Source organism: Aulostomus chinensis, chromosome 5 (assembly GCF_037954235.1).
Source record: "Aulostomus chinensis isolate RoL2024-O1b breed Wild chromosome 5, RoL_Achi_v1.0, whole genome shotgun sequence".
NCBI lineage: Eukaryota > Metazoa > Chordata > Actinopteri > Syngnathiformes > Aulostomidae > Aulostomus > Aulostomus chinensis.
In genome coordinates this window covers 25,084,452-25,094,912 of record NC_141324.1, presented here as the reverse complement: position 1 = coordinate 25,094,912, position 10,461 = coordinate 25,084,452, and the positions used below count along the sequence as shown (strand labels likewise).

General features: G+C 44.6%; 1 protein-coding gene and 1 non-coding gene across 5 annotated transcripts; both read right to left on the bottom strand.

Annotated features, from left to right (window-relative positions):
- Positions 1-5: 5 nt before the first annotated feature.
- trnae-cuc (transfer RNA glutamic acid (anticodon CUC)) lies at positions 6-77 on the bottom strand. The gene has a single exon. It is a non-coding gene; the product is annotated as a tRNA-Glu (tRNA).
- phc3a (polyhomeotic homolog 3a) lies at positions 57-9,961 on the bottom strand. Of its 4 annotated transcripts, none has more exons than XM_086205039.1 (15): positions 9,725-9,961; positions 8,301-8,504; positions 6,967-7,122; positions 6,771-6,851; positions 6,517-6,675; positions 6,323-6,412; positions 5,906-6,116; positions 5,076-5,701; positions 4,864-4,987; positions 4,489-4,769; positions 4,090-4,246; positions 3,888-3,999; positions 2,698-2,827; positions 1,851-2,100; positions 57-980 (listed from the first exon to the last, which is right to left on the bottom strand). In XM_086205039.1, the coding sequence occupies exons 2-15, from the start codon at positions 8,469-8,471 to the stop codon at positions 826-828; spliced, it is 2,703 nt and encodes a 900-aa protein (XP_086061165.1). In that variant the 5' UTR covers positions 8,472-8,504; positions 9,725-9,961; the 3' UTR covers positions 57-825. The 4 variants fall into 4 exon arrangements, with proteins under 4 accessions (XP_086061165.1, XP_086061163.1, XP_086061162.1 ...); XM_086205037.1 differs by having other exon boundaries at positions 58-980; positions 5,906-6,122; positions 9,721-9,961; XM_086205036.1 differs by having other exon boundaries at positions 58-980; positions 5,906-6,122.
- Between the last annotated feature and the right edge of the window lie 500 nt (positions 9,962-10,461).

Sequence of the window (10,461 nt, the reverse complement as noted above, 5' to 3'; positions counted from 1 at the left end):
GAACGTTCCCTGACCGGGAATCGAACCCGGGCCGCGGCGGTGAGAGCGCCGAATCCTAACCACTAGACCACCAGGGAATACAATTAATGTTATGTATAAACGTAAATATAAACCATAATAAAGATGATATGCGTGTTGATAATTTTGCCTTATTTAACAACCAAGAGGAACGCTAAAATACCAGCGTGTCCGAAACCCATCCAGATACGTAAGCGATGTTACAAATTTTGTAAAAATCTGCTATCTAACGTGGCTGCTACTGGAAGTTAGCACAAAGTAACAAAAAAAAAAGTTCCTTAGATTCACTGCAGACACAAACAGTTGTTACAGAGGCAAAAGTGTAGTTCACGTTAACTACAAAGGTTGTAATCAGTCAGCTTTATTCATACCAAGGTTGTTACCTAATGATGGTTCAAATTCCACCCCAAAAATAATAGATAGAAATCTGTTGTAAACTGTGTGAATGTAGAGTATCCTTCATGTTAATAAAAGTTAATAATAAGTTAACAACTTTTAAAAACCATTTTGGAACAAATGGATAAGTGGAGAGAAATTGCTTCTATCACTACGATGGAAGGACGAGACGTGGGGTTAAAATCTGCCTTCACAATGTTGTGACTTCACTCTAAAACCTCCATTTTTGTTACAGCTGGAACACTTGGAGATGTCAGGAGTGATTCACTGGCAGGAAAAAAGCACTTGCAGTCTGTACATTCAGTTAAAATGGGCAGTACTTCCTTGTTGTCTCTGCAGATGAGTAATGATGTCTATCATGACCCTGGACCAAATCAACAGAAACATTTAAGAGAAGGGAGCAAATGTCGTTTATATGTCCTTCAGAGAGTTGATGTGGGACCAGAGTTTTAATGCTGGTCCCAGTTTCAGGTTCATGGTGCTGACCAGGTGGTCCTCTGTGAGAAGCAGCAGAGCCTGTCCATCGATTTCCTGGCAGCGAAACTCTTCAGCAATGTCTTGACCACCTGGAAAGATGAAAAGGGAAGGAGACATTCTGCTAACTCACAGTGTGAAATACACGTTTACTGCAATTCCTTATTTCTACATAGAAATTGTGTCCTCTTCCACAGATCCCTCATAGCACCAATCACATTTTTATATTCCCCTGCTTTTTTACTCATTTCGTTTGAAATACTTGTTCAAAACTGTACAAGTTGAAACCTATTTAAGTGTTGCCCTCTCTAAACAAGCCGCAACAGCGAGTTCTGTGTTTTCACCAAGGTTTGATGATGTGAAGACAGCTGGGTCATGACAACACAGACTGATGGAGACCCTTTTACCAAACTCCATTCAGAAAAGAGGCATTTCAAAGGTTGCTTGTTTGTCATTTTTGCATACAGATGAGTCAAAGTAAGAAATATTGTGCAGTCCTAATCTGTATCATAATAAAGTTATTTCTGCATCATTTTCAGCCAAAAATCAGAGTCAAATCACAGCTAAATCTAACTTCGAAGCACCCGAAAGTAGCTGCTGAAAATGGCTGCAAAAATCAACGCTGTGTGTGAGTCGGCTTTTGATTTACAAAGTATAAAGGACCTCTGTGAGCACAAAAAAGCTGTATTTGTGCTGTGTAACACTATTGGTTTATTTCACTTGAAATCAACTTATTCCCACAGGGGAACCTGACTTTCTTTCCACGGGCTCCACTTTGAGAAAATGCAGCACCAACTGTTTAAAACGGTCTCAGGATGCTGAATAGGTGGCAGCTTTAATTGATCATTTTTACTCTGCTGGTAGTCACAGTTCCCTGTGAATGTGATCACAAGAACTCTTCAATTTCCTGCTTTATTTCAACTATATTCAGTGACAGGAATGTTACAAGAGTCATGCTGCACCTGGCAGGGAGTTGATGTAAGAAAACACTTGTTCCACGTTCCACTTGGACGGACAGGAGACGTCCTCCTCTCCATCAGAAATGTTTATGGTTTCCGCCATCTTCTGCTCATGCTCTCGCTCCCTCTGTCGCTCTCTCTCAGTTTGCTTCCTGAGTCTGGTCGTCATTGGAAGGGGAGGCACATCTTCCTCTTCTTGTTCCTCTCTCAGTGAGCTTTGCTGGGACCCCTCGGATCCAAACAACCTTTGAGCCTGTGGAGCACAAAGACAGTCTGAGGAGCATCCTTCAGCTTTGACCTAAGAATGTTTCATCTCAAGGTTTTTATGGCTTTTACCAGACTAAAATCCTCATGATGAGTTTTAAATCTGCTTGATTTAGTTAGGTTTAGTTTGATTATTTTTCTTATTTGTGCAACTCATCTATTAAAGAGTAACTCTGAGAGGACCACTGCAATTTTTTTGGGAAACAGAACGATTTGGCCGCGAAGACAGCGGATGCCCATCTGTTTCTTTGTGTACATCAGGGAGCTAAGATTCACAGAGATTATCCGACTGCTAGTTAGCTTAGCACAATGAGCAATAATGGATCGGCAGGATAGCGTGCCTCCATCAAAATTCCCTTTAAGCTCGAATTCTTTAAAATATACCCACATTCAGGAATCCCAGGACATCCTGCTCTCTGAATGCTGTTACAGTTTTGTCTTTACAAGTGAAGCGTCTCCTCCACGCTTCAAATGGCGCTGTATTTGAAATCTCTGTCAGTCACATTCTCTCCCGGGAGAGCAGCCCGTGATCCATGCAGCACTTCTGTGTTCTCCTATCCTCAACAGGTCAGTGGTGCTTACTGACCTGGTTGAGAAAATGTTCCCTGGAGGCTCCGTTGACTCGGCTGGGAGGTCGCCCTCTCCTGCCCGCGGGCCTGTGACTCCAGCGACCTGCTCTCAGAACGGCGATACGCTTCGTGCAGCTCACACTGAACCTAAACAGGAAGGGTCAGCAAATATTAGATGAGATTCAGATGGGGCATTCTCCCCGACACAGACGATCAGGTCTGGGTCATGTCGACATCACAGCGATGATATCACTCTTGAAACTCCTCAAAAGATTTAAAAGTGCAGAAGCACAAGTGTATGTTAAGTTCTGTCTTGCTGGTGTGTTTAGGAGGCTAATATCCCTTTAAATGATGTACAGAGGTGTTTATTGAGTGACATGCATAATTAGCTGAGGTTGTGCTGATTCTGAGTGATAGACTTGATGATACTGTAAAAACAGTGACATTATAAGGAAAAACACAAACGTGTGCACAGACAGAAAGGTCTTAATGTGGGTCCCAGAGGATAAACAATTGATCTCAAGGCGCATGCAGACAACTGGAGCTCCAATACAGCTGTTGAGAGCTGTATGAGGCTGTGGCTACGCAGACAACAGAGAGTTGTATTTCCTGCATTATCTTTTGACGAAAGATTAAATAGTTTTACTGAACAGCAACCCCTGCAGAAATTAATAGAATAGGATGCTAATTTGCATTCAATGTGTTAATTGGAGAATCAGCATCGAGCCACACGATGAGAGAGACTGCGACAAAAGGCAATGGATGTTTTATCGCGAGGTAAAAATACTTGTGGCTCTGCTTTGACATTCTCCATGTTGTCAGTCTGAACCCAATAGAGCTGTGTCGAAATGTCGCCGCTAACAGCTAGTGTTAAACTGACTGAGTGACTAGCAGTAGATAAGCATCTCATTTTCTCTTTTACTATTTTTAAATTTCTCCATAAACACCTGACATTGTTCTTTGAGGAGAATTCCTAATTTCTTTTGCCTGAAAGCTGCATCACAAGCCAGCTGAAGTGCACGGTCATCTGGAATAGGCTTTTTTCGTAGCAGCCATTCTGACATGAAATAAGTTCCAATTATCAATTAAAATATGATGTCATATGCAACTAAAAAGGCATTGCACTTGTGTTGGTCACGTGTGCTTGTTTTGTTATTGCGAGGTTGGTCGATTTTCACGTTTCTCAATGACGGCGTAATTTGTTTACCTTCTAACACACGTCATCGAGCAGAAGCGCTTGGATCGCACAAACGTGTGAGCGTAACCTCTGCTCCCACAGAACTCACACTGCAGCAAGTCTGACACGCTGTCCCCCGACACTGCAATTTCAAAGGACCAGCTGTTACCCACAGATGTGTGCGCACAGGTAATACATATCACAGAAGCACTCACTCACACAAGGACCTCACCATCTGCTGCAGGACCATCGTTCTCCATCTCAGAGTCGCTGGAATCGGACTGGTCAGCATCCAGAGGACTGTCCTCTGCTGCATCCTCGTTGGTCGGTATCTCCTGGGGCTCGGGAAGCGATGCCTGCTGGTCTGCTAACAGTGACGAAGGACCCACCTACATGGAGGAGTGTATTTAGAACACACATCTCCCATACCGATCAGCAAAGATGAGCAGTGTGTGAAAACAGTTCTATAATACACTAAATGTCCTTCTGATTTCATGCCTTGTTCTTGGTCTGGGAACTGTAGAGGAAGCTGCACCTTGTCTACAACTGTTTTGGGGGAATATCCTCCACAAATGAGGTTATGTTTTCACTCCTGTCTGGTTTGTTTGTCAGCTGTCAGCCATTGACATACCGGGAAAGGTTCCAGACCCTCTTGTATGACGAAGCCCTCGATGAGATGTGTAAGGATCTTGCTTCTAAGTATCCTATCAGGACTTCCTGGGAGCCTGGCAGGGGTGGAGGGGGGCTGGCTGGGACCTCTCACAGCAGCAGGAAGGACAGCAGCAGGTATAGGAGGGGGAGGAGGATTGCTGCTGTTGCTGGCACTGGTGGGGGTGAGCCGGGAGGGGGATTCATTTTGTGATGGCGTGATCGTGGCGTGGCTGGACAAGACGGAGGATGAACGCATCACTGCTGGACAACCGGATGCATACAAAGGTGTGGTAGGCAGAGTTAGAAAGCGCTGCATTGCACTTAATTTTGTTTTTCTATCATTTTCATATTTTACCTGCACCACTCTGTTTAGGAGACACAGCAAGAGGCGTGGAGGTCCTGTTGCTGCGTGGACTTGTAGATGGCTCCTCCTTCCTCTCCTCTGAGCTCAGGCCATTCACTCTGCATGTTTGACCTGACTGAAAAAACAATAAAACCCTGTTCAAATCAACACTCCGTAAGAGCAGCTTGTGCATGTAAAGCTTTATGCAATGCACTCTGACTCACCAATGATGTTTCCTTCTGCCTCACAGGATGCACTTTTAGGTCAACTGCCACCGTCTGAGGAGGTGGGAGTTTCTGGTAAGTTGGCTGAATCAAGGCCTCTGCTACAGGCAGCTCCTGCTCGGTCAGCAACACTTGACCTGACTGAACTGCCAAAGCCTGAACTGAATGCAGGGAAAGCCTCTGGAGGGAGGCAGAAGAGTTCTGGGGAATTCTGGGTAGGACCAGAGGTGGAGGAGGAGGTGGGGGCTGGTTCTGCACGAGTGGGAAGGAGGTCCGCCGCTGGGGAGCAGCCACCAGAGGAGGAGGCTGAGGCTGCATGGAGGCAGCTGAGATTGAGGTCTGAGTTGATGATGTAGACACAGTGGTAACGGATGGAGAAGAGGATGAAGAAGAGGAGAAGGATTGTGGCTGGGTGCTGGGAGTGGCCAGTCTTTTTAATGAGAGAGGAAGAGCACGGGAGCTGGTTTCCTGGGGGGCGACCCTGAGGGCGATGGGCTGGATCTGTCTGTGGTTGGGAGTTCCTGCTGTGCCCTGCTGAAGGATGAGCTGGTGATGCGCCACTCGCTGAGCTAGCGGACAGGACAGCTGCTGCTTGACGAGTGCATGGGTCGGCACTGGAGAGTAGGCTGCAGACAGGAGGGAGGACTTGAGGCACAAACACTAACCAGCTACACAAAACCAAAGCAAGAGCTTCAGATCTCAACTGATACCATATACAGTAGACCACAGACATTAAAGTTCCTTAATTTTACAAATCGGCACCAGCTTGATTCCAAAGATATCATGCACTTTTTAACATCAGGTTTGTTTTTTTTAACATGATCACACACCTGGGGCTATAATCTGGGTTCCTGAGGCCATCCTGGTGACATCAGCTGGTCCAGTCTCTGCTGAGGAGTCAGTCACCTGATTGGCCTTCACTGCACAGATGGACGTCTTTGACAAGGAGGCAGCTGAGGCTTGGGCCTGGGCGGATGGCTTCAAGATGACACTGTGGGCTGTAGCCAGAGCTCCAGGCAAATGTGTGCGAAGAGCCAGATTCTGCACCTCAATATTCACAAAAAAGAAAGTCACATTTACATTTGCCATTTATCGATTCATGAAAATGTCTCCAGTAATATACAGCAACACTCATTTTTCCATTAACTTCTGCTCTATATATGTATAACATCTGTTGAATGTAGAGGTGTAAGGCATTGAGGTTAAGCATTATCCTCGGTATGCATCACTAATTATCAAGTTTATACCTGAGATGAGGTGGGTAAAGTGGAGCAGGAGGTGACAGCAGGGAGGTCTGATGGAACTGCAGCCACAGTAGCTGCAGGAGTTAGAATAAGCTGGAAGGCAAAAAAGAAAAAAGTAGAGAGATTTGTGGGAAATTGTGGTTAACACCAAGGTGGAGGTCGTAAGACCAATAGCTAAATATTAGAAGGGTTGGTACCATCTGAGTGCGAAGGTACATCTGAGCTTGATTACAGTTGGCTGGTCTGTTTCCCAACAGCATGGCCTGCTGGGATATGGTGGTTGCAGCAGCAGTGGAGTTGGACGCCTGCGTTCGTCCAATCAGCTGCGCTGTCACTGGAGATGCTGGTAAAGTGATCTGGATTAAGGGTGACAAGATGAAACAAGAAAGACCCTGAGGTTAATAATTGTTCTGAGCTAGTTGTTGATGATCGTGGTCACAAGAATACGTACAGAGTTTTGGGAAACACCAGAAGGCTGATGAACCAAACTGCCACTGGATGACGAGGGTGACTGCCTCTGACAGACTGAAGCCTAGAAAGCATCACACACTTCATCTTTCAGTGAGTCTTCATGCTTGCTCAACCGAACAACACACAGACACAGGCACAAACACACACATGTGCACACACACAAACACACATCTGACCTGCTGTATAGTGGCCAGGCTCTGCAGATGGGGAGTGTGCTGATGCTGCTGGAGTGCGGCCGTCTGCAGCATGAGGTGCTGCTGCTGGGCTGCGTACATCTGATGGAGGTATTGGGCTGCCATGCTCTGAGGTCTGTGGATGGCGTGCTGGATCACCTACAGGACCGCATCATGGAAACATGATGAGCTTTCAGTAAACTGTGACCCCACGAACACGAAATTAAATTTTTGATATTAATTTACTTAATTCAGAGACAAATTCTCTTTCCTGCATGTATTTACCCATATAATGTTGAGGATTACCAGTAGTAATCATATTTGAATGAGTTGGTCACAAGGTAGCAGAACATGAAGCATACCCAGCTTCATCTTTTGATTTATTCGCCGAAATTAATTTAAACAACTAAATTATGTGGCATTAAACAAAACTGAACAATCAGGAAAATGTGTATTGAGCTAATAACGTGCTAAATTGGGACATTCTCTCACAGACTTCTCTGTGGGAGATTATTACTATCTCGTTTCTTTTTGCAGCTACCGTAGCCGCCCCCTGCTGGTCATTACATAGAATGCATGTTTGTCTTTGCTGACTGGGAAGTTCCGACATTCACTGGTTATTAACTCTAATATACGGAAGCCACACTTCCTATAGAGAGTGTCAATCATGCAGGGGACTGTGTACTTCTTGGACGTTTGTACTACATCGTCTCAATATTTTAGTTTGGATCGAACTTTGATGACCGATACAGAAATGTAATATACTGACATGTACATCAAAATTGGTTCATCTGTTCAAGTTAAACTGTTCAAAACGCTGCTGTAAATGTGAGGACCTTTGTATGGACCGTCAATATGTAGGCTAAATATTCATCTGTCACCTCACCAATGAGTGAAAGAATGGAGGGTGAGGTCCTGTCTATCATCTGCAGCCTACTACTAGTAGCAGAGGGTCAATACACTGTCAGTAAGCAGTCAGTCGAGTCTACTAGCAGAGGAGCAAAGCAGGTGCTGTCTAATACCTGCCAATTGACTGACTTGATCTTAAATGAACTTTTTTTTTTTAAAGCCCCAGGTACTGTCTATCACCTGGTCTGGTTTTCATTTAAATTGAGTACTTTTAAGGTGTGTCTAAGGTGGACTTTGTAACCAGCACCACCTGCCTAATAGATGCAAGCAAATGTCTGAGTAACCGTCTATCATCAAGATAAACCGTTGGAGAATATCTGCAGAGAGCCTGCAAGCAGGGCTGGTGTAGTTCCTGAAATAATAATAATAAGCAGTTAAAATTCAACCACGATCGACGTATCGGTCCCAGGTGCGGTGGAGTCTATTACCTGGAGCGCCTGCCTATCGTGTGGGACGATGCCGAGAGACGCTGAGGGCGCCGAGGTGCACGTGGTGCTGCCGGAGCTTACTGTTGCCATGGTGACTGCAGCTGATGTGCTGGGGGGGATTCTGGCTACAGACCTGTCTGGCTGCTTCTCTCCTGGGCTCTGCCGATCCATCTCCCAGGTCACAGGGATTCAGAGATGGGAGAACTGCGGAGTTAAAACGAACATCAGCACGCCTCTTTTTTTGCGAGGGTTCTACGAAGGGAAAGTTACAGAGGAGAACTCCTTATAGACGGCACTGATTTATTAATCTACACACGTGGGCCTAAAGCCCTAAAGGGGTCTGAATCATGAGATGCCAGTCTAATAACACGAAGACAAAAAAAGACACCGTGTGTACTCTGAAAATGGCTAAATACTTGACATGAGCCTCGATCCAAGCCCTGGGCTTTTGTGTGTGGAAGCAGACGGACTCCATCGCGGAGCTGACTGAAAGGCAACATTGAGGAAAATAGAGACTTTTATCTCAATCGTGGGCAAAATTTCATTGGCACGGAGTAAAAACCTCACAAGAAAAGAGCAAATGCATAAATACGTATGCTTCAAAACACTATAATTACGTAGGAAATAAACGGAAGAATGAATAATTCATCCAGTGAAATAAAAGCCCTTTGACAATTCTGTCAGTGGCCCCTTAATAAGAATATGCTGCAAGATTTGACTCATTCGATCAATTTTGTTTGTTTTTCTTGTTTAGATAACGAAACAAATATTTGCGTGAAATACATTTACAGTTATTATTATCATTTAATCGCAGAGGCTGATTATTGCAGTAATCAACAACACGAGAAAGGGGGCTGATGGATAAGTAGAATGTGAAAATATTCTCAGGAGAACCAAAGAATATGATTGGACACCACTTGTATATTTTTCTAAAAAATAAAAAAAATAAAGAATGTGACATTATGTTGTGCCACTCACACGTCTGAACTGGAGCACATCAGACAGGGTGTGCTACACTGCTGGAGGGGGTTCCTTTCAATTTTCCGTTAAGGATTGAATTGAGAAGGTAAAAAAAAAAAGATAATATCATTATTAATATTGAAGACTAAATCAGGATGTCACATTTCATTCTGATAGGCTAAATAGTGCTGACTTATACGCATGAATTAATATTAGGCGCTGTACGTTTGAATATTAATTGCTTTTTGCTGCAGAGCCGATGTGCCCAATTAAACACAGACAGGATACCCTCGATAAACCCATCAAACGCAGTAAATCAATATTAGCTTAGAGGGAGTATCCATAATGTAGGAACCTGCGTTGGATTCTATATTCCAAACATCTGGACGTCATCCCCCGTCGGTGCGCCTGCTGCCCGTCGCTCACATTCATTCGTTCATTCATCTCCCACAAGCATTACCTGCCTGGTTTTGATGGGCCATCACCATCTGACCGTACCCCGGCACATTGTCCCAGTCATGAAGCCGACAGATGCGCCACTTCTGTCTAAAATGGAGATAAAAAAAAAAAAATCAGTCGATTGGTTACATGAGAGGCAATAAAGGAAGCCTCACACAGCACCGCTCGCAGTGCGGGAGGACCTTCCACAGCCGGGGAGGACCCTGCTGGGGAGTCCCGGGATCTCTCAAGGGTTTGTTCCCCCCCCCCCCTTCCTATCCGTTAATTCACCGATGCCTTTACCTTGTGTCCATTGTGTCCCATGCGGGACTGTGAATCATATGAGTGAAAGGTGATAATCTATCAGACGACAATGTGGCAACCACACATCGCTCCCGATTCCACTTCAACGATCTAAATCCATCCTGAGTTACACGTTCGGCCCAGTAAAAACTGGGGTGACTGCTTTTAACATATCGCTCTGCATTTGTTTCACGTAGCAAAAAGGACAAGCAGGCATCTACGAAAAATAATTTGTCAGATTTATTCTTGATCCATGCAAAACACGAAGAAGCTAAAAGATTTTCAAGAAATCTGACACTTCTAGGATTGTGCAGAAGAAACATTTGAGTTTTTTTTTCACAACATAAAAAAGAAAGAAACAGTGGAGCATCTCTCTCTCTTTTTCCCTTGCGAAGTAAAAGAGAATAAAAAAGAAAGTCAAACGCCATCAAGTAGTTCAGAGGATTCTGGAGAGACGTCA